We start from the raw sequence: 22,681 nt of genomic DNA on the forward strand, positions 1-22,681 counted from the left end.
ACCATCCTGTGAGCGGGAGGGTGCGAGATGCGGGTTCACTTTCTGTATGTAAGAAAGCTGCCGCGAGCTCGGAGAAGCCAGCAGAAAAAATATATTTATCTGCCGCCAGAGTTGGATTCGAACTCGGGTCTCCTGCGCGGAAGCCTAGTGTTCTGCCACTGAGCCACAGGGGCACACATAAGCTCTCAGTTAGCGCGAGAATATGACAGAGCGTCGTGTTTCGTTTCGGCGTTTGTTTGCAGGCGCGCGTGTATTAAACAGGCTCGTTTACTGCAGTATTAGTATTTCCAGCCACCTGAACTTTAGAGGGGACTGAGAAATATGTCAGGAACGGAGTTTAGTCCGACCTGGGTGGGACTTCCTCTTTTCGCCGGTGCTCGTGACGTCCGCTCTGATATCCCTTGAGAACGGCGCGGTTGCGCGGCTCGGACAAAGGGAGAGAGAGCGGGAAGATGTCATCATGTGCTGTGACATCGTTAGTTTGCAGACGTGCGTGTATGAAAACAGGCTCGTTTACTGCAACATAGATATTTCTAGTCGCCTGTAGCTTAGGAGGGGACTGAGAAATGGAGGTGGCCGGTAGGTGACGCGCACGACCGAGACGCGGGGTAGCTTTCTTATAACGTAAAGGAAGCCAGCCCGTGACCGCCTACTTCTGACATCCCTTGTGAGCGGCGCGTTTGCGCGGCTCGAACAGAGGGGGAGAGCGCAGGAAGGGCGAGCGTCGTCATGTTTTGCGTAGCGTTAGTTTGCAGGCGTGCGTGCATAAAAACAGGCTCGTTACTGCAATATATGTATTTCCAGTCGCCTGAGCTTAGGAGGGGACTGAGAAATATGTCAGGAATGGAGGTTAGTCCGCTAACACTCTACTCTCCTTTAGCCAGTGACGGGGGGGTAGCTTTCTTGTAACGTAAAGGAAGCTATAGCCCGAGACCGTCCGTTTCTGACATCCCTTGTGAGCGGCGCCGTTTGCGCGGCTTGACAGAGGGGTCTGACGTCATCTGCTTCGTCCCCTGAGGCGACGGCAGTGCGGGCAATGGCCGGCCGCTGCGCGTCGGTGAAGGGCGGGGGAGAAGGAGAGAGCGAGGCTCGCGGGAGGGGCTCCGGCGAGCGCTCAGCTGTCATACCCGGCTCGCTGGACGCAGCCGCCCGGGTAGAAGGCCAGGCAGAGAGCGCAATCACAAGGCGGTCTCCGTCGCTGAGCGTGGCTCTGCACGAGCCACAGGATGAGCGAGGCATTTGAAACAACGCCTCGCGCTCTTTTAGATGCAAAGTGTGTCGCGGGGCGAGCACACAACACACACACATAGAGCAAATAAAGGATATATTCGCCGGATAGCGAAGCAGGCAGGGATAGCTGAAGGCGGCGAAGGCGGCCGGCTTCCTCAGGCAGAATCCTCGGCTTGCAAGGCGCTGGTTTCAACGGCGGCTTCCTCAGAGATCAGCGATGCCTAGAGCTTCGCTGAAGAGACAAAAATCAGTGAAAGCAGCCTCTCAGCCCATATTTATACCCTCTGCCACGCCCCGCCTCGGGCCGTGACGCGTAGGCGCGCTGCTCGCGCTCATTGGGCGTGACGTCACGCCAAGGGCTCAGTGATAGGCTGCTGCAGTTGCCGCAGAGCAGCCTATGAGCACGCTAGATTGCCTGCTCTAGGTCTGCTTGCTGCCGCACTGCGTTGACAAGATATAAAAATTAAGGATAATTTTTTTGCTTCATATCTCGAGAAAAGATGACTTTACCCGTAGCGTAAGCTAAACTTACGCAATACGAGAGAACCTCTCGTAAGAGAACAAGAGATTCTGCGTTAATTGGGTTAAATATTTTTAACGATTTAAACTGAAAAAAGAATTGCTGCGGTGGGCAAGTGATGAAACCGGTGTTGCGACTGATCACCGTGTAACACCGAATATCGTAGCAAGCCTAGTATATGGTATTAAACAATCATTAAATAAATAAACAGTATTATTAAACTATGGTTATTATTATCAGTTAGAATGGCATTTTATCATTAATAATTTATTAAAATGTTTAAGACTATTAGAGTCCTATGAAATGTATTTTATTCAGAAAATGTATTTTTCTTTGTACAATTTGATACAAATAACTATATTATCAAAAACAGTAATGGAAATCAAAAGAAAATTTTAACTTTTTTACATTTTTTTTTTTTTTATTAAATTACTTTTAAATTAAACCATGGACAGTATTCCTTAAATAATGATTAAATAAATTGTATTATTGTTGTTATTATTATTATTATTATTATGATAAGTACATTGTAGTCCTACAATAGTAATATATTTCTGTATTTTTTCTAGTTTAACTAAACTTTTATTTTGACGGGTTGTACTGCATACCTGTTTTAGAGTGTATCTCACAATGCTTTTTCTCAAATAAAATGATGAAAATGCTCATTAGGCGTTCTCTCAGAGCAGCTCTGGAAATCATATCATCATCTGGAAATGGAAATCATGGAAATCGCAGCTCATTCACATTTCACACCGATTTACACAGACACACAGAACAAGCAGATTATATATTTATATAGCAGTCTTTTGCGCTTTGATATTCACAGACCATGCCATTATTTGATTTATTGTAGCAACTTTCGATTTATTCATCCATCAGTTTGCGTGCTTTACGTGACATCTGCGTGACATGCACCTGCAAACTTCCCTAAAGCACTTCCCATTCGTGTGTATCACTTCGTGAAGTGGACGAGGGAAGTTATGGTGCTTTTCCATTGCATGGTAGGCCTACGGTACGGCACGCTTTGGCTATTTTCCACTGCACGGTAGGGTACGGCTTGCTTTAAATGGTACCATGTCTGTTGAGGTTCCAGCGTATACTGTTCCTATACTAAAATGTGTGAAAAGATCACTGATTGGTCAGACAGAATCGTCACTACCAGCGTCATTGTATTTGTGACACGAGACACCAAACCCGCTAGATTTAAATAGCCAGTAACAGCCTCCGCATTAGCGCTTGTTTTTAAACTACTTGCTTGAAGAAGAAAAAAAAAAAAAAAAGAAATGGCTGGATCGTGGTCAGAGGACGAAGTGCAGACGTTTCTCTCGTTGTTTGACGCAACTATAGGCTTGTTTGAGGTGTGCCTCGCCTGGAATGTAGTCGAGAGTAGGAGCGGCTGCAGTGAGAGGAGGAGTGAAATGGCGCTTTTCCACTGCATGGTACGGTACGGCTCGGTTCGGTACGGCACGCTTTGGCGCTTTTCCACTGCATGGTACGGTACGGCTCGGTTCAGTACGGCTCACTTATGACGCGTTTCCACTGCATGGTACGGTACGGTACGGCTCGCTTCGGCTCGCTTTAAATGGTACCACCTCTGTTGAGGTTCCAAGCGTACCTTACCGATACTAAAATGTGACGTGAAAACACTGCAGATCACTGATTGGTCAGACAGAATCATCACTACCAGCGTCATTGTATTTACAACACGAGACACTAAACCCGCTAGATTTAAATAGCCAGTAGACAACAGCCAACGCTGTAGCGCCTGTTTTAAAAGTATTTGCTTCAAAAAAATAGTATAAACTTCAAAAAAAGAAATGGCTGAATCGTGGTCAGTGGACGAGGTGCAGACGTTCCTCTCGTTGGTTGCCGAGGAGCAGATGGGGAAACACGGAATGAAAAATTCGCATTTAATATGATGATGTCATGGCAGTAGAGACGGCAACTATAACGATCAGTCCCACCCACCTTGAAGCGGTACTAAACTGCAGTGGAAAAGCAACCGAGCTAAAGCGAACCGAACCGTGCCGTACCGAGCCGAGTCGTACCACGCAGTGGAAAAGCGAAGCGAGCCGAACCGTTCCGTGCCGAGTCGAACCGTACCGAGCCGTACCATGCAGTGGGAAAGCGCCAAAAAAAGCGCAGGCAAGACGGACAGTTCTCTCTTCTCGCAGTGGATCTGACACCTGTGAGATCAAAGATGGATATCGCGGGATTCACGCTCGTGCACGGTGTTGCTAAACTGGATGTAATTAAGTTCTGTTGCTTTTATATTAAAATAAATATAATGAACAAGACACCCAAAGTACTTATTTTATTCCATTCCAAATAGCATGCTTATCAATCATTTCTTTAATACAGACATATGTTTTATTTTTAAATAAAAATTACAATGCTTAACCCATAGAGATCGCACTGTCAGATAGTTTGGGTTTGGGAAATATTCACATAATTTATACGCATAAAACATAATATCAGAGTTTTAAAATCAACATTTTTAAAAGAGAACAATATGTTACATAGCCTAGAAATCTAGACGCACCCTAGCGGCAGCAAAATGTATTTCGCAGCCAGGTGGGTCTAGCAACTCTCAATAGACCTTCTAGCTGCAAAAACCTAAATTGGGTCAGGCCAATCACGTCGTGTATAGAGTAGGCGGGGGCGGGCTTAACATATGACGACAGAGTTGCGACGGCTGCCACTTGAAAACAGAATGACGGCAGTTGCTGATGGAGAACAACGGTCTTTCGAATCGGCTTTGGCCGCGACTCTGGAGGACTTGGAGTTAAGTTTTTCTTTGAGAAAAGAGCAAAGAACGGCACTTAAGTCATTCTTAAAAAAAGGAAGATGTGTTCGTCGTTTTGCCGGCCAGATATGGCAAAAGTTGAATCTATCAACTAAGCTCCGCTGTTGGGGAAACGCTCTGGTTGGTTGAAGCGCTGTCCTATTGTGTGCTGAGGGAATTTGAAAGACAGCCGTTTATCCCGCCCCTCGGAGTGAGCGTATCTATGGTGAGTTTCCAGACCTAACATCTTGATGTAGGTCTGGCTTGCCAGGCTATATGTTACAGACATATGAAAGACAACATTTCATTGATTAGTTTTGGATAGATTATACATTTTTACTGTAAAATATCTGCCACCTCAAATAAGCTTTTGTTTGCCAATTTTTGCTCATATGTTAAATATAGTATGTTTTGTCAAAAATAAAGTTATCAAATAATCAATCAAATCCTTAACTTTGAAATATGTATGATAAAATGTATACTTTAGTTTTTACAAAGAAAGATTACACTTGAATTGTTGTTGTAATTGTAACCTTTTTAATAAAAAAAATATATTTACAAGGTAGATGTAAACTTTCCTTTAAATAATTTTTATTGTGTTTTATTAGTGACAAATTTGGGGAGAGGATACATAATTCAAAACTGAAAATATGAGAATTAACTGCACAATTACTAGACATGTTTTCCTTGGATATTATACAATTTGTGGAAAATAAATAAATAACTGAGATGCTTCCAATTTGGTAGAATATATATATATATATATATATATATATATATATATATATATATATATATATATATATATATATATATATACATATTGCTCTTGCATTCTTTCTTGTGGCTCAGTGACACACCTGAATGAATGGCTCATTAAGTATGCGGGCCCCATTGTCTCCTCAGGTGTGAACCACTACATATGCATGATGCTGTTGAATCGTTGACGCCCCTTGCACATATTGCCTTTCCAAACAGAAAGTGTTTTGCAAAATTTAAATCAATGTATTGTTTTATGTGAATGGTTAGGCAGGATGATTTTCACATCATTTTGAAGAAAAAACTCTAGGCAACGACATCCATTAGTCAAAAGTCTTATTGTCACATATTTAGTATGTGTTTTGTGGCCTTATTTCAGAAACTTTAGTTTTTAGTTTTTTCAATAACCATGCATAAACATTATTCTCTCAAAAATACAAACATGTACATGCATGTTGCTCACATATTATGGTAGCCCTGTTTGTGCTAAATAGAGTGCAATTACACCTTTGCCATTAATATGTTTATAAGCAACTGAAAAAAGCACAAATGTCAGGGCATGTCAGAACATCTCAAGGACCCCAAAAACACCTTAGACCCCAGAGGGTTAAAGAAGATCTGGCCTTTTGTGATTCTGTTTCTCCAACCATTTCTTCAGTTCCATCGAGTCGAAGCCTGTTATACTGAGAGCCGAAGCGCTGAGGAACAGAAAACACCTTTGACCAGCAACATTTTAGTTTTTATGGAACACAACATTATGATAAAAAGGCTGTATTTCATTCACTGATATGTTGTAGAGTTACATTAGACACACATTAGATGTCACGTGGTGATTTCACTTTAATCACTGTCTGTCTTCTGTGTGTGACTGTGTGAACGAACACAATAACAGTGAGAACAATCTCCATCAGAACTGAGCTGGAAAATACGATTTACAAGTAGATGAACAGAGCTGTAACAACTTGAATAAATTAGTAACTAAATATCTTAGGCTGGATCTCTCTTTTCTTTATCTGTGTATTTCTGTGTAAGTTTATCTCCTCCTCCATTATCTCTTCTTTTAAACACAGGAAGTGTGTGTTTTAACACTCAGCGCTGTTAACACAGTCTATTAATGTGACAGTATGGGCTCCTGTGCACTGCCTCTCATCTGTGAGTATTTGATCATATAGTGTTGTGTAGGAGAGTATGAAGCCACAGCCTCACTGCTTATTGAATTATTTATTGATCAGATCTTATGTGATGATGTTACGTGTTGATCAGATAAAGAGGTTTATGATGCATTTATCTGTGTGATAATGCGTGTGAAAGATGGAGGCGATGTGTGCTTGTATTTTTGCTTAGTTATGTTGTAATATCTTTCTTCATATTTCAAGTAGTTGAGATAAATCAGATGTATTTGTGTTGATGAGAGTTAGTGTTGAATGATGCTGTATCTTTAAATAATCTCTCCATCAGAGACTCAGAGAGTTTGAGAACAGAGACCGAACACACAATCATCTTCTCTATCACTTCTCTTTCTCTCTGACTCTCTTATTGAGAAATAACTGCAAAAAGTATCTGGACACTTACATTTCACTGTCATGCGGACACACAGTTTATCAAAGTAGAGCTTTTCTCAGAACTAACTTCTCTTTTCTGAGACACGTTTCAGTTATTTTTAACCAGTTCGCCTGAACTTCATATTTAGTTGTTGTATGATGTCCGTTCACACGTGTGTCAGAATAACCACAGGTTTCCAGAACAAGTTCCTTATGTCGACAAATGAACATGTTCCACCAATGCTTGACAATCAGAAAGTGTCTCAGACTTTTGTTGTCCTTTTAAACATATTTATTTATTCATATTTTGCAAAGCTAATACATTTTATTTTGTCAAATGTCTTGATTGAAAACTGTACTTGAGCTATATTTATTTTTAAATTGCAAATATACTGATACATGTTTAATGTGGTTTAAGGGCTTTTTCACACTAGTTTGTTTGAGAGACTGCAAGCGGTCAACACATTAAAATACTGTAGTCTGAATATGTTGGGGGGGGTTTTCTTCCTTTTAAGAGGAACCGAGATCATTTAGTGTTGACATATGCATTATTTCTGACCAAGGCGAGAGCTCTTGAAGTGCTGAAACAAACGAGGTGTGAAAATACTCTTAGACCAGAAGAAGCTTGACGTTTTCTTTCTGGTTCACTGTAGCTGAACTGGGTTTGGGTCATTAAAGTGGACTATATGTGAAACACACGAACAGTCCAAATTATGTTTGCAGCCACTATACAGTCACAGTGAAGTTGATGGTGCCGACGTCTAACAGGAAGTGATGTCGTGTGTCTCAAACACTTTGGCCTGATTTGGTTCTGAAGCTTGTTCTGTTCCAGTGAAGAATCAGTGATGTGAAACTTTAACATGTGTTTGCAAGTATCTTTATTCATAAAGTGTATCTTTATGTACTGTGATATAATGCATTGTAGTGGTGTGAAAGCTGCATGATTCTATATTATTTATACATGTTTAATAGTGTCTTTCATGTTAGGGTTAGGAACATGTTATACAGGCAAAACTCAATACGCTGATTTCACGCAGCCGTTATTTTGAAATCGAAAGCGAGGCTCCGGTGGGAAGAAAACCGGAAGTGTCGCCTTTAATCACAGGAGAGTCGTGAATGCGATGGCGTATTGTTGTGTTTAATGATGGTGTGTCAATTCTAAAAATGTACAAACATGTCTTTCATACTTTAGACTATATACAGTGAAATTCATTTATAAATAAAATATTTTTTTTATATATAATTCAGAAAGTAAAAAACGAAGCAGGTATGAACTATATACATATCCTATATTGGATATTAACATCCAATAGTGTAAATCGCGGCAGCAGCTTCAGGTTGGTAATCCAAGGCATTGTTGTTTATCTTTACTTCCGGGGTTCTTCCCACCGGAGCCTCACTTTCGATTTCAAAATGGCGGCTGCGTGAAATCAGCGTATAGGGAGCAAAACTTTAAAAAAACAAAAAACACAAAACAAGAGAACAAGAACTATGAAGACAGAGTTACAGAAATACACTGACATCACATTTATTGATGAGTAGTTTTGTTGGTTTCTTTCTTTTGTGAAAAATCACTTCTCAGAGATCTTTGATGCCAGAAATATTAGACTTTATTTTGTAACAAAGCCGAGCGTCTCCTGCAGAAAACCACTCCAGATATTTGCTCAGCTCACACATATATACCATACATCCTTTTCCAAAGATGGTAACACACTCTATAGATATTTTTGGGTAAAAGGTTTTTGTACTGTGTGATATACTAGAATATTATAGACATACTAGAATATAATAGACATACTAGAATATGAATATAATTTTCTGCTTTCTTCAGGCTTCAGAAAGTCAAACCAAGTCACACAGAGGAAATAATAGTGTACAATATATAGCTAAATTACTTATTTTCTAAATAATAAAATCTTCTACATTAGCCTATAATGTCATATGATGTTGTATGTTGTGAAGCTCAGTGTTCAAACTGCTTAGTTGTTGTTGAGCATCAGTGAATCAAACAGTGAATCAAACAGTGAATCAAACAGTGAATCACTGAATCGACTCTTGTATTAGTTCACGAGTCCTGTGACGTCAGTGTGTGTGATGATGTTAAATGCTGGAGAATAATCCATCAGTTCTCTCCTGAATGAGCATCACAACAGAAAAACACTTTCAGTTCATGTAGAATAAACTCTAGACATGTTTCAGTGTGTGATTTACATTGTGTTGAATGAATGGAAATGATTCATATCTGTGTTTCTTCTGCTTTTAGTGCTGATGTCCCTCGTTCACTCTGGACTCAGTCAAGGTACGGTGCTTTACTGCAGTACATTTTAGTTTTTAACTCATGTGAATTGTGTTATAGTATTTTACTGTGTTATGATGTTTTATGTCCATGTTTTGCATATTTCACAGAATCATCTGACTGTAGTTCCTTATGCTGCAAAACATTACAGAAATCTGCTATTTATTCAATCAATCAAACAGTCTTGCAGTTGTAAAGTAGTTCAGTCAGACATTGATTTCAAAAGATCATAATCCACTGTATAAAACAGAAATGAGTTCTGCACAGTGAGTTTTTTCCTCATTTTTATTAATTATTGACTGTGTGTCATTAAGATCTTGAGCACCAATGCTTAGCTTTATTCATTCAGTGTGGTTTGGTTGGAAGGGCTGGAAGAGAAAAGGGCTTGAGAACAGACAGACTGAAGTTAGTAAGTTCAGTTCAGGGGCCGTATTCACAAAGAATTTTAAGGCTAAAAGTAGCTCCTAACTGGCGAATTTAGGAGCAACTCCTAAAAATAATGGGCGTGTCACTCGTAACTTTAGGACTCCTAAATTTTTTGACTAAGAGTAATTCACGAAGCATTTTAGCCCTAAAAGTAGCACCTAAGCCTGGGACAGCTTAAAAGAAGTCGAGAGGACTCCTAACTCACTAAGACCTATTCACAAACCACTTTTTGTGGCATTTCATGTTGCGATGTTTTGAAATGCGTATGCGGCGCGGCAACAGGAGCTTCCAATCGAGAGGGAACAATTTTGCATTGTAGGCATAACTAGAGATGCAATAACGCCACCAACAACAACCAATTGCATGTAAACTAATTGTAACGTTTCATTGTGAATCAAATTAAAATGTTCTTCTCTTTGCAAACGTAGGCAGAGGCATATAGTGACAGATTAATTCAATAATGTTGCAAAGATATTGCATCAATCCATACGTTTCATTAGGCTACTAGGCTATTTGTTTTGCCTTACTCTTTATTCATTTAGGCTATTTATTCAGTTATTCATCATCTTCCGTCCTTCGCACTACTTGTGTAGCGCACGCATTCTCAGACCTGTCACCTGTCACTCATCATCATAGGGGAGGTGTTTGGAATCATTCCCGCGTTACAATCATCAGCCAATCAAGATGGTCACTTCAGTCTAGCTCGTGCATGAGTAATGACGTCATCCATAGCAACGAAGACTCACTCTTAGTTTAGGAGTTGTCATTTTTCTTTACTAAGAGTAGGTCTGAAAGGCGTTGTGAATAACTTTTAAGAGAAAACTCCTAGCTAAAATCTTTTAGTGCAATTTAGGAGTACTCCTAGTGGTAAGATAAAATGCTTTGTGAATACGGCCCCTGATCTTTAAACACTCAGACTGTAAACAGCATCATCTACTGGTCAGAACTGGAAGATCAATAATACAAAGGACATGCGGACTGGATAAATACATCAGTTTCAGTTAGTTTTTACAGAAACAAATTGTTGATGTAATCATTACAATTTATAAGCAAACTAGATTTTTAATTTAAGTGTTTTTCTCCTGATGAAGTTTTGAGTTCATGAGATCTTGATACTGCGATGCTTTTCAATATTACTTATATGTTTCTCAGTGAAACCTGTAATGACGGTGAAGCCAGATCAGCATGTGTTCATAGGAGAGAGAGTCACTCTCACATGTGACATACAGGGAGGAGGAGACATTCAGACATACAGCTGGTTTATAGATGGAAACACTGACCATCCATTTACAACAACAGCATATTACAGTTTCACAGCTGATGTGTTTCACAGTGGTGAATACAGGTGTAGAGGAGAGAGATCAGACTCACACACAGACTTCAGTGATGCTGTTACACTGACTGTATCAGGTGAGTCTTCATATTCACATCTGTTTAATGATCATTTAAATTCATATTTCAACACTTAATCTTCAGCCACATCTGTTGTTATAAGAGGACTGAAAAATTGAGTCATTATTCAGTAACTGCACACGTCTTGTGTGTGTGTGTGTGTGTTTTGTGGAGGTTTTGGTTTATTATAAAATCATGTAAATTGTGACTCTCCAGTCTTATGTGTGTGTCTCCATCTTTAATATTTAGTCACTGTCACTATGGTTACAGGAGATATTCATGAGTGTCATGAGAATATAAGAGGACTTGAGCGATTGAGTTCAGTTCTGATGAGTTTTGTCCTGAAGTCAGAGAGAATGACGTGATTTACAGATTATTAGTGTTTAAGTCAAAACCACAAACCCAGACCAGAGTGTTTTCACAGATTACACATTTTTGTTTTGGTGATGGAAACTTTAAAGTGTCCATTTTTCTTAGGGTTAGTGGAGCTTATTTTATAAAAAAATTTTTGGAAGGTTAGCATGATGTTCCTGAAATATTATTTTAACCTAATTTGTATTAACTCAAAAGTCCTCCTAAAAAAAAAACTTTACTAATTAATCCAATGGGGAAAGTTATAGTGACGTGACACACAGCAAAATGAATGAACTCGATGTCTAAATGGGTCCAAGAGTGTTAAAGATGAAAGATGAAGAATGTTAAAGATTAAGAAACTACAGTTTTTGTGCTAATTTAGAGAACATTATTAAAGACCAGATAACATTGAACAAACATTTTATTAATGTTACTGGAATAATTTTTGTTCATAACTTTGAGACATCCTTAACATCAGCCAAAGTTATGATAGCGTTCCCTGTTAGCTGGTTATGGTTGTGGTAAAAGTATATTTATCACAAAGGTTCAACACAAAATACTCACATCCAGCGGGCAAAACAAACTCAGTGAGGATCTCAACCACAGAAACTGCCAAAGTGAAGAGAAAGTCGGCACACCACCAGCTCCAATAATAGAAACACATGTATCTCATGTTCTCAATGGCCATTAGACTCGACACTTCACCTGTGCTGAGAACATGAAATACATATATTTAAATTTTTTTGTAACTGTATAACAAACGGTGGTTTGCCAACTTTCTCTTCCTTTTTGCAAAAGTATATTTATCACCATATGACCAAGACCAGTGTAATGTATTTCTGTCACAGTATGGCTCCATGAACTAAATCCCTCTGGAAACCGTTGGTCAAATGCTTTGCTCAAGGACACAATAGTGATGCACAAACAGTTCATTCACTGCAGGGTTTATACCAGCAACATTCCCATTTACAACCAGCGTTTACAACTGAAGATCCTTCTGAACAATCAGTTTTATTCTCTGAAAGAGCAGTTTCAGTCTTTATGTTTCTGTTTCTTCTCAGGTTTCCCCACATCTACAGTGACTGTGACACCAGACAGATCTGTATTCACTGGAGAAACAGTCAATCTGAAGTGTGTGATAAACTCTGATCACAGTGACTGGAGATATGAGTGGTATAAAGACAGTGTAATATTACAGACGTCTGAGCGTTACACTGTAAACAGAGACACTCTCACTATCAGAGGAGCTACTGAGTCTGATCAGGGTCGGTACAGGTGTAAAGGACAGAGAGATGGAAGACCAAACTCATCAACATTCAGATCTGCTGTTTCTCTCTCTGTGAAGGGTGAGTTCAACATCATTGTCCTCTTAAACTCTCTCTATTTATGATCACACATCTAATCGAGAGGCTAGGTTCACACTGCAGGGCTTAATGCTCAATTCCGATTTTTTGAAAAAATTCGATTTTTTTGCAAGGCCGTTCACATTTCCAATTAAATGCGACCTTTTGTGATCTCCTGTGTGAACGTGAAATGACCCAGAAGTGACCCGCATGCGCAGAAGAGTACTCAACGGTCAACGACGTCACTTGTTGTTTGCGGAAGTAGCTAAACTTTAACTGTGATTCTCTCTCACACACACACACACACACACACACACGAGCGCGCGCAGCGACCGTTACACAAGAGCCAGACAGCAGCCGCTGACCTATCTAATATCAGATTCAGCACAAATAAGTTAACATAACGTATATATAATGGCCGTGGGCTTTTTTTTTTTTTTTTTTTTATTAACGGGCTCGTCGAGGTCGACCCGTTCGGCAGATTTACCTCAGCTCGACGAATATGCAGTCCGTTTTCAAAACGACGACTACTTCAACGCAGGATTATGACGTTTTTCGCGTATCAATGACGTGCGGGTCGGATACATGCGACCTGGCCGTTCAGACTGAAGTCGCATTTGAAAAGATCGGATATGTATCGGATTTGGGACCACATACCCAAGTGGCCTGGGTCGCATTTGAAAAGATCGGATCTGTGTCGTTCAGACTGTCATGAAAAGATCAGATACAGGTCGCATAGGGGCAAAAAAATCGGAATTGGGTCGTTTCAGCCTGCAGTGTGAACGTAGCCTTTGACTCAGATCGTTCACACTAGCTAGATGTACCGCATGGCGGTAAAAAATATGACCGCCGCTCAGGCCTGCACTGGCTTTCCACAAAAATAAATGACGTGGAGCAATTTGGCTGTATTGCGTGTTTATGTATATACCTAAAAAAAGTAGTAGTATGTGCATGTCTGTCTGTGTGTGTGTGTGTGTGTGTTTGTGTATGTGTGTGTCTGTGTGTGTGTGTGTCTGTGCGTGTATGTATGCGTGCGTACATGTGTGTGCGCGTGTGTGTCTGTGCATGTGGATTTGTATGTGTGTGTATGGGTGTGTGGATATGCGTGTGGATGTCAGTGTGTGTGCATGCTTGCGTTTGTTTGTATTCCTTCTTCTTCTTCTTCTTCTGTATTTTTTATTGGCAGTTTGCAGACAATGTGCATTACCGCCATCTACTGGGCTGAGGTGTGATCGCATAGGGGATGTCTTTATAAAAAAAAAAAATAAAATAAAAAAAAGCTTCAGCTGGCGCTGCGTGTTCAGCTCCTCCAGCTTCCACTCTTATAACTCCTCAACCTTGAAATAATAATATTAATTATATAAATAAATAAATAAATAACTAAATTCTTCTTGCTAGTTGGCTTTCTTTAAGATAATTAATAACCGCCCTAACTGTGGACTGTGTGCTGTTTACACTCAATAAATTTCCCATGGTTAACTCTCTGTCTAGTGCTCTCTTCATATTCTCCCTTTCTCTGGTGTATTGTGTACAATCTATAAGTATATGTTTTACATTTTCTACTACTCCACAATTTATGCATAGTCCAGTCTGATGTTTCCCTATTATGTGCAATCCACTATTTAAACTTGTATGTCCCATCCTCAGTCTGGAAAACCATGTTGCCTCCTGTCTTTCCAATCCACTGATTTTCCTAGCTATAACCTCTTTGTTTATATTATACAAATGTCTGCCTTTTCCTTCTTTATCCCATCTCTCCTGCCACTTTCTATTAACTTTATTCTTAATAATACTTTTAATTTCTGACCTACTTAATTTAATATCGATTTCAACCAGTTCTAATGTAACTGCTTCCTTTGCCAGCATGTCTGCCTTCTCGTTACCCTTCACTCCCCTGTGTGCAGGAACCCATATAAATCCTACGCTTATGCTTTGTTGATTTATTATAAAATTTATTTGATTAATTTCATCTAGTAGATCCTGTCTACATGTAGATTTCCCACTCTGAATGCATTCTAGTGAGGACATTGAGTCTGAACATATAATCACCTTTTTTGGTTTTACTTCTTCCACCCATTGTAAAGCCAGAATTATTGCTACCATTTCTGCTGTAAAAATGGCCAGATGATCTGTTGTCCTTTTTTTAATATTTACATTATACTTTAAAATGTGTACTGCTACCCCTGTTTTACCAGTCTGATCTTTTGATGCGTCTGTAAAAATCTGAACTGTGTCTTCATAATTTATGTCAATGTATTGCTGAACGTTTTGATATATCCCTGATTTAATTATATTTTTAACTTCCAAATCTACCCTGGGATAACAAAACATCCATGGTGGGATTGTTGGTGTGCTAACAGTTTTGCAACAAGCAATGTTGTCAATTTCCATATCTTTGGCCTGCCTATTTCCCTGCCACCCAAAACTGCATAGTGGACGCCCATACTCCCAGCAATCTAATAACACCTTCTTTGTAGGGTGTGTTTCTTCATGGCCTTGCAGATTTATCCAGTAAGACATGGATAGTTGTAATCGCCTTAGATCTAACGGCATTTCTCCTACTTCTATTTGTAATGATGGAATAGGTGTTGTCCTAAACGCACCACAACATATTCGAAGTGCCTTGGCCTGGACTCTGTCTAGTTCTTTCATTAAGGTTTTATTTGTTGAGCTATAAACTATGCTTCCATAATCAAATACAGAACGAATCAATGCAGTATAAATCCTTTTTAGGGATATGCCTGTTGCTCCCCAGCTAAACCCTGCTAAACACTTCAGTATATTTATGCCTTTTTTGCACTTATCTATCATTTTCTGAATGTGTATTTTAAAATTTAGCTTAACATCAATCCATACCCCCAAATATCTTATACTGTCAACTTGTTTAAGATGCTGCCCATACAGTTTAAGTTCTATAGTAGGATTCGTTCTTTTTTTGGAAAAACATATAAATTGTGTCTTTTCTATAGATAGATGAAAACCCCACTCACATGACCACTTTTCAACCTTAACAATTGCTGACTGCATCTTAACCTTCAGGTTGTCAATATTCCTTCCTCTCACCCATAATGCCCCATCATCAGCATATAGTGCTCTACCCATTCTCTGATCTATTCCGTTAAAAATGTCATTAATCATTATATTAAAAAGCATTGGGCTACATACGCTTCCTTGTGGAGTACCGTTCTCTATTGGATATATATTTGAAAATTCCGTCCCTACTCTCACCTCTATGGTTCTGTTATTTAAAAAATCTTGAATCCAGTTAAACATCCTGCCACCTATGCCCATCTTATTTAACTTAATTAAAAGCCCCTCCTTCCACAACATGTCATATGCTTTTTCAATGTCAAACAAAATAACTAAAACAGCTTCTTTACTTACTTGTGCTTTCCTAATTTCATTTTCTAGACAAATAATTGGATCCATTGTTGTACGCCCACTACGAAAACCACTTTGGTGAGGGGAGAGCATTCCTCTTTTTTCAATTACATAACCTAGTCTTATAGTAATCATTTTTTCCATTATTTTGCATAAATTGGATGTAAGAGCTATTGGTCTATAACTTTTAACCTCTGTTTTATCCTTGCCAGGCTTACCTATAGGGATTACCACAGAGTGTTTCCACATTCCAGGCAACTTCCCTTGCTCCCATATCTTGTTATACAATGTTAAAACAACACTCTTAGCCACATCTGATAGCTGCTCTATCATTTTGTAACACACCTCATCTTTCCCTGGTGAAGTACTCTTAACTCCTATTAAAGCTCTTTTAAACTCAAATAATGAGAAATTTGTATCAATTGCACATTCATTTGTGACTTTCCTCCCCAATATGCCTTTATTTTCCTCAATCACCTTTGCTCTCCACTCTAATTCTTCACTGGATAAGTTTTTTGTGCTATGTACCTTAACAAATGCCCTAGCCAGTACCTCTGCCTTTTCTGCATTAGTTACTGCTTCAATGTCATTTTCTCTTATTACTGGTAATGCTAAATCCCTTCTAATGCCTCCCATTTTCCTTATCATTCCCCAAACCTCACTAACCTTGATTTCAGACCCAATGTTGCTACAAAAATCTCTCCAGTATTTTCTTTTTGCCTCACGAATGACCCTTTTAGCATTGGCCTGTGCTTTTTTATATTCAATTAATTTATTGAATGTGTGATTTGATTTAATTACCTTAAAAGCTTTATTCCTTGCCTTAACTGCTTCTTTACACTTTTCTGACCACCATGGAACCATTTTCTTTTTCCTCATCCCATTAGATTTGCCTATAATCTCCTCTGCTGATTCATACATTATGCCAGTAATCATTGAGTTTAATTCTTCAACATCATTTCCTGAATATGACATAATCTCCACCAACTTTCCACTTGCTACCATACTATAATGTTCCCAGTTGACCTCTTTCATTTTCCATCTTGGGAACCAGTTATCTTCTAAATATACACTTTGGTCAACCATCTTTGTCAAAATAGGGTAATGATCACTTCCCAAACTATTCTCATTAAAAACCTCCCATTGACTTCTCCCTGCTATATGTTCTGACACTATAGTCAGATCTATAGCTGACTCTGTTCCTCTGCCTACATCAAATCTTGTTCCTCTTCCATCATTCAAACATACTAGATTGTGCTCATCCATATATTCCTCAATAATCCTCCCATTTTCATCTGTTCTTATACTGCCCCATAGTGAGCTGTGTGCATTAAAATCTCCACATATTATTACTTTACCACTTCCCCTTTCCCATATACTTTCTAGCATGACTTTTGTTAACTTTTGACAGGGGTTATAAAAATTAGCTATTTTAATTTTAGTTCTATTAGCCCATATTTCAACAATAACCACTTCAATCTGTACATCATTGTTTATAGCCCTAAAATTAATACCTTGTTGGATGAATGTAGCCACTCCACCCCCTGTACCAGTACTTCTATCCTTACGTACAGCCGTGTACCCATAAATTATAAAATCAAGAGAGGGTTTTAGCCAAGTTTCCTGAACACAAATGACGTTAGGTTTAACAGTTAGCTCTTCAATAAAAGACTTTAACTCTTGTCCATTAGAGATTAAACTCCTGGCGTTCCATTGCAAAATGGATACACCCATCAGGATCCACCACCACTTGATGACTGACTCTCTACCTCTGTTCTAAGCATTTCATTAATTGACTCAGTTGTTAGTCCCTCTTCACCTAGATACTTCTCTGCTGCTTTTAAGATGATCTTAATTCTCGCTGTTCTACTGTCTGTTTGTGCTGTGCAATTAATGACTTCCACCATAAATGCAATAAATGTCTTCTTTTCTACAATCAGAGTATTTTCATTTACTTTACAACATTTATGAACAATGTTTTGGGCTGGATTTTGGATCACAGGTACTAGACCTTCCCTTGTGCCTAAATTATTCCTTGTTTTAACGTCAACTTTTTTGATGGCTTCAGCATATGTAATTTTTTCTTTCACTTTCACATTTTGGACTTGAACTGCTCTTTTGTGTGCTTCACACCCCTTATACGCAGCACTATGCTCTCCCCCACAATTACAGCATTTAATTTTGATCCCTTCAGCACATTTACCATATTCATGATCCCCCCCACACTTAGCACAACGGGCCTTAGCCCTACATGCTACAGCAATATGACCAAAACGTTGGCATTTAAAACATCTTGTCGGTGGGGGAATGTATGATCTCACTACATAACTAACATACCCAATTCTAATCCGTTCAGGTAGTTTATCCTCATCTAAGGCCAACATAACAGACAAACTTGGTCTTTTAACACCGTCTTTAGTGTATGGCAGCCGTTTGACGTTGTTTACACGAACTCCTCTTATATTTACCTTAATCTCCTCTTCAGTCACATCAGTTGGTACTCCAGATATAACACCCATCGCTCTCCCTCTTTCTTCCCATATTTGCGGCTTCACAGCCTTCCCCAGCAGTGTATTACATTTCATTAAAGTTTGTTGTTGATCTCTGTCTTTGCAAACAATTAACAAATTTCCATCTCTTAGAGTTTTGACTGTATATACCTCTCCTACTATCTTGTATACAGCTTCACTGATCTTTAAAGGATTCAATGTACACAGTGTTTGAAATCGAATTATCACTTTTATTTCACTTTCATTACCCTCATCTCTTTTGTTTCCATTGGCTCTCCTTCTTTTTTTTTCTTGTCTCACCTCCTGCCAACCTCCATCATTTGAATTAATTCCATTAGAAATAATTGAAGCCTCATCACCTTCCATTTCCTCTACATCGTTCTCGTATTCTCTTCCTGCATTCACCTCCCTTCCTAACCATCCCGGATCACTCCTCAGCCCTCCTGGCTCTCTCGACGGATCTGGGGCATGCTTCTCTATTCCCCCGCCTCTTCCGACTCTCTCCATTGATCCACCTCCAATCGGACTCCGATCTCGGTTCCCAGTCATCCGAGCCCTGCCGTTCCCAAACAACGTCCTGTCCCGTCCTCCACTCGCCTAGCCAGACCTCGTTTGTATTCCTGCATGTGTGTGTGTGACAGTATCATCCTAAACCAGCAACCCTTCGCTCAACACCACCATCTACAGGCCGATGAGTGTACAGTCACTAAATGTGCACATAAATGAATTTATTTTATACCCCCCCATGGATGAAATTCTACAAAACTTAGCAGAGGATACCCCCAGAGGTTGTCAAGTTAATCATACACATGAAATATGGTGCAGTTCTGAACATCTCCACTGAAGATAGGGGCGATTAAAGCAGAATAATATTGCATTTTCATTTTTTATGGGAGGGGCACAAATCACAAATGAGTGATTATGGGCTAGGTTGATGTGGGCCCTTAAGACCAACATGCCATAAAAATTTCTTCATCCTCGGTGCCACGGTTCAGGTAGTTATTTAGGAAAAACTGCATTTTTTGGGTTTGGGGGGGGCCCAGCGCGGGGGGGGGGAGTGGCCCCCGGGGACCAAACGAAATTTTTCCGTAAAAGTCTAGTGGGGCTACATGCCCACCAAATTTCATGTTCCCCCGTGTTTCGGTGTCCCTGGTATCGTTGACGAAAAATTCAGTAGATGACAAAAAAAAAAATAATAATAATACTTTGACAATCCCTATATGACCGCTTTCGCTAGCGGCGGTCATAATAATGTGGTTCTCACTCCTCTTTTGAAGGGTTAATTCTGTTTAATTCTCTCACAGATGACGTGTTCTTGTGTTAAAAACCGTTAGATTGAGCAAGACAGAACTGAATGAGCTCTTAAAACCTATTGTAATAGTTCAAGTATTTAAACGCCATCATAAAAACACTGCACTTATTACACATGATATGAACCAGCAGCTAAAATACTTCCAAAAACATATTTTTGTATTTAATTATTTTATCTGTGAATCTCTGAATCTTTGCACAAATGCTGTGCTTTGGACTATATGACTGAGCGTTACAGTCCATCTCTCTTTTGAGGCTTTCAATCTGTTTAATTGTTTGTGTTCAAACTACTTGTAGGAGCAAAACTGAATGCAGAGATCGGAAAAACATTTTAAAGCTGAAGTATTTTACTTGAAGTATGATCTTATAACAGATAAAGACGTCTGTCTGACGCATGTGAACACAGACCTGAGAAACAGCTACAAAATTTAAAATATTTGTACATATTTCCATAAATATCTTTTTGTGCACTTACTGAAGTTTTACAAATGCAGCTTTGCTTTGATTTTCAGATGATCCTGTCATCGTTCTGTCTCTGATTATGAATGTTTAATCTCCCTCATGTCGTTCAAAATCTGTATATTTGTTATATATAATGTGCTGATCGCTATAGTAATGAGATGGTGAACTTTTAGAGTTCAAAAAGGACACAAAAGCACCATAAATGTATCATAAAATAAGTCCAATTACTCTATATGACAGAAATCATGACTAAGAAGAGTATTTTAGTCTCCATCATCCTGTCCAGAGACACAGTTTAGAAATAAAACACACAGTCTCTGTTTACTGACAGTTTCCAGTCATCTCTGATCACTGATGTTCTGCAGAAGAAAAATAAAAGACTGTCACTGTCAAAACTCTGAACACTGTGACCAGAGAGAGAAAGTTCAGACTGTCCAGTTATTTCACAGCAGAAATACAGGATCATTTTACTGAGTTTTACAGAGTATAATAAACTACAGATGTTCGACAGAAATCACTCATCAAACACAAAGAAGCAGGTTTAAGAATCACTGCATTTACTAGTAGAAATAAAGTGAGTTTATAGAGGATCTTTAAGCTCTAAAAGTTCTCAGCGGAATTTGAATGAAACTAGTTGACATAAAATATTGACATATTTGTCTTTCTTCTCAGGTTTCCCCACATCTACAGTGACTGTGACACCAGATAGTCCTGTATTCACTGGAGAAACAGTCAATCTGAAGTGTGTGATAAACTCTGATCACAGTAACTGGAGATATGAGTGGTATAAAGAATATGTAATATTACAGACGTCTGATTATCGTTACACTGTAAACAGAGACACTGTCACTATCAGAGGAGCTACTGAGTCTGATCAGGGTCGGTACTGGTGTAAAGGACAGAGAGATGGAAGACCAAACTCATCAACATCAAGCTCTCTTTCTCTCTCTGTGAAGGGTGAGTTCAACATCATTGTCCTCTTAAACTCTCTCTACATGATCATGATCACACAACCAATCGAGACACTGCAGGGTCACATGACCCACAGGTGGGATGTTTGTCATTATATATTTTAAACAATAATATTTGAGTAAAAACCTAAAGTAATATTGACAAACTATATTTAATTTGAAAGCTTGCTGACTGATTTTTTAAATAAATGACAGAGGAGCAGTAATTTATCAATTTGCAACTAGAATATTTAATACGCATTAGGCATGTTCAGGCCTTTATTCTGAAATAGCTTTGAACATGAAAAATCATGAATGATTGGTAGAAACTCGTTTTCATGCCAACAGTTCAAAAGATAAAACCAATTCAATTTTATGTGGAAAAAAGGTCTGAAAAGGTTTTAAATATAATGAAACAAATGATGGTTTCTTGATTTGTGATGTGGCGGCGAGCTGTAACGCACATACGTGTTTTTGATGTGTTTATTAAAGGTTGAATTCAAATCAAATACTGCTAAACCGCCCATACTACTCAATAGATCTCTGCATCATACACTGTATGAACATTATGGAAATATATGGTTCAGATCGCTCTAAACTTATATGGTCATTAACAGAGCTTGGCTGACATCTAGTGGAAAGGTTTGGTACTGCGCCCAAACTAAATCTCACTGAAAGCTCATTTTTTGAGATATCAACCTAAAATTCTGGAACACAACTTGGCTTTGATTTTCTTGCAGATTTAAAGTGAAACATGTTTTGTACAATATATATTTTAAATAATTGTTTACATTATACATTTTCATAAACTAAAACTTCTATAACTTTTTTTCTGTTTCACTTTCATAATTTTTACTTCTACAATAATCTTCCAAATGTCTTCTTTAAAACAAGAGCAGTCATAGGTCTATATTCCAAATCATTCTTGAATTACAACTATTTAAGTTTGGATAGTGATGTTCATGTCTCTGTGATAAAGAAGGGTGACAGTGAAGGGGTGATGTGGAGCTCAACTCTTCTCTTATGCACTTCTGTATCAGCCACATCTGTCCCAATAAGAGGACTGAAGCAATTATTTTAGTCATTTAAATGCTCATTTATTTGAGTCTCGAGGATCTGAATCTGTTGTTCTCCTGCAGATCTAAAGCCGAAGCCTGAACTCACATCAGATCCTGCAGGAGCTGCACTGACTGGAATCACAGTGACTTTGACCTGTCGCATGGATCCGTCCACTGGAAACTGGGACTCTTACTGGTACAAACACACACTGAACCCTGAGACAGAGAAGAAGAAAACAAACCCCTACAGCCTGAAGATTGATTCAGTGTCTGATGGAGGCCAGTACTGGTGTAGAGCTGGAAGAGGGAAACCAGTCTATTACACACAATACAGTGATGCACTGTGGGTAAATGTTACAGGTG

General features: G+C 39.0%; 1 protein-coding gene across 2 annotated transcripts in view; it reads left to right on the forward strand.

Moving 5' to 3' along the window:
- Positions 1 to 6,373: 6,373 nt before the first annotated feature.
- The window catches only part of LOC309492430 (Fc receptor-like protein 5), an 83,769-nt gene continuing 67,461 nt past the window's right edge, over positions 6,374 to 22,681 (forward strand). The window contains exons 1-6 of one of the 2 annotated variants that reach the window (XM_082161401.1): positions 6,374 to 6,446; positions 9,099 to 9,134; positions 10,710 to 10,967; positions 12,365 to 12,649; positions 20,983 to 21,267; positions 22,400 to 22,678. In XM_082161401.1, the coding sequence (XP_082017527.1) occupies positions 6,419 to 6,446; positions 9,099 to 9,134; positions 10,710 to 10,967; positions 12,365 to 12,649; positions 20,983 to 21,267; positions 22,400 to 22,678 (1,171 nt within the window). In that variant the 5' untranslated portion in view covers positions 6,374 to 6,418. The remainder of the gene's footprint in view (positions 6,447 to 9,098; positions 9,135 to 10,709; positions 10,968 to 12,364; positions 12,650 to 20,982; positions 21,268 to 22,399; positions 22,679 to 22,681) is intronic. The other variant, XM_082161400.1, reaches the window with a different exon arrangement.

Source organism: Leuciscus leuciscus (assembly GCF_965113295.1).
Source record: "Leuciscus leuciscus genome assembly, chromosome: 2".
NCBI classification, from domain to species: Eukaryota; Metazoa; Chordata; class Actinopteri; order Cypriniformes; family Leuciscidae; genus Leuciscus; species Leuciscus leuciscus.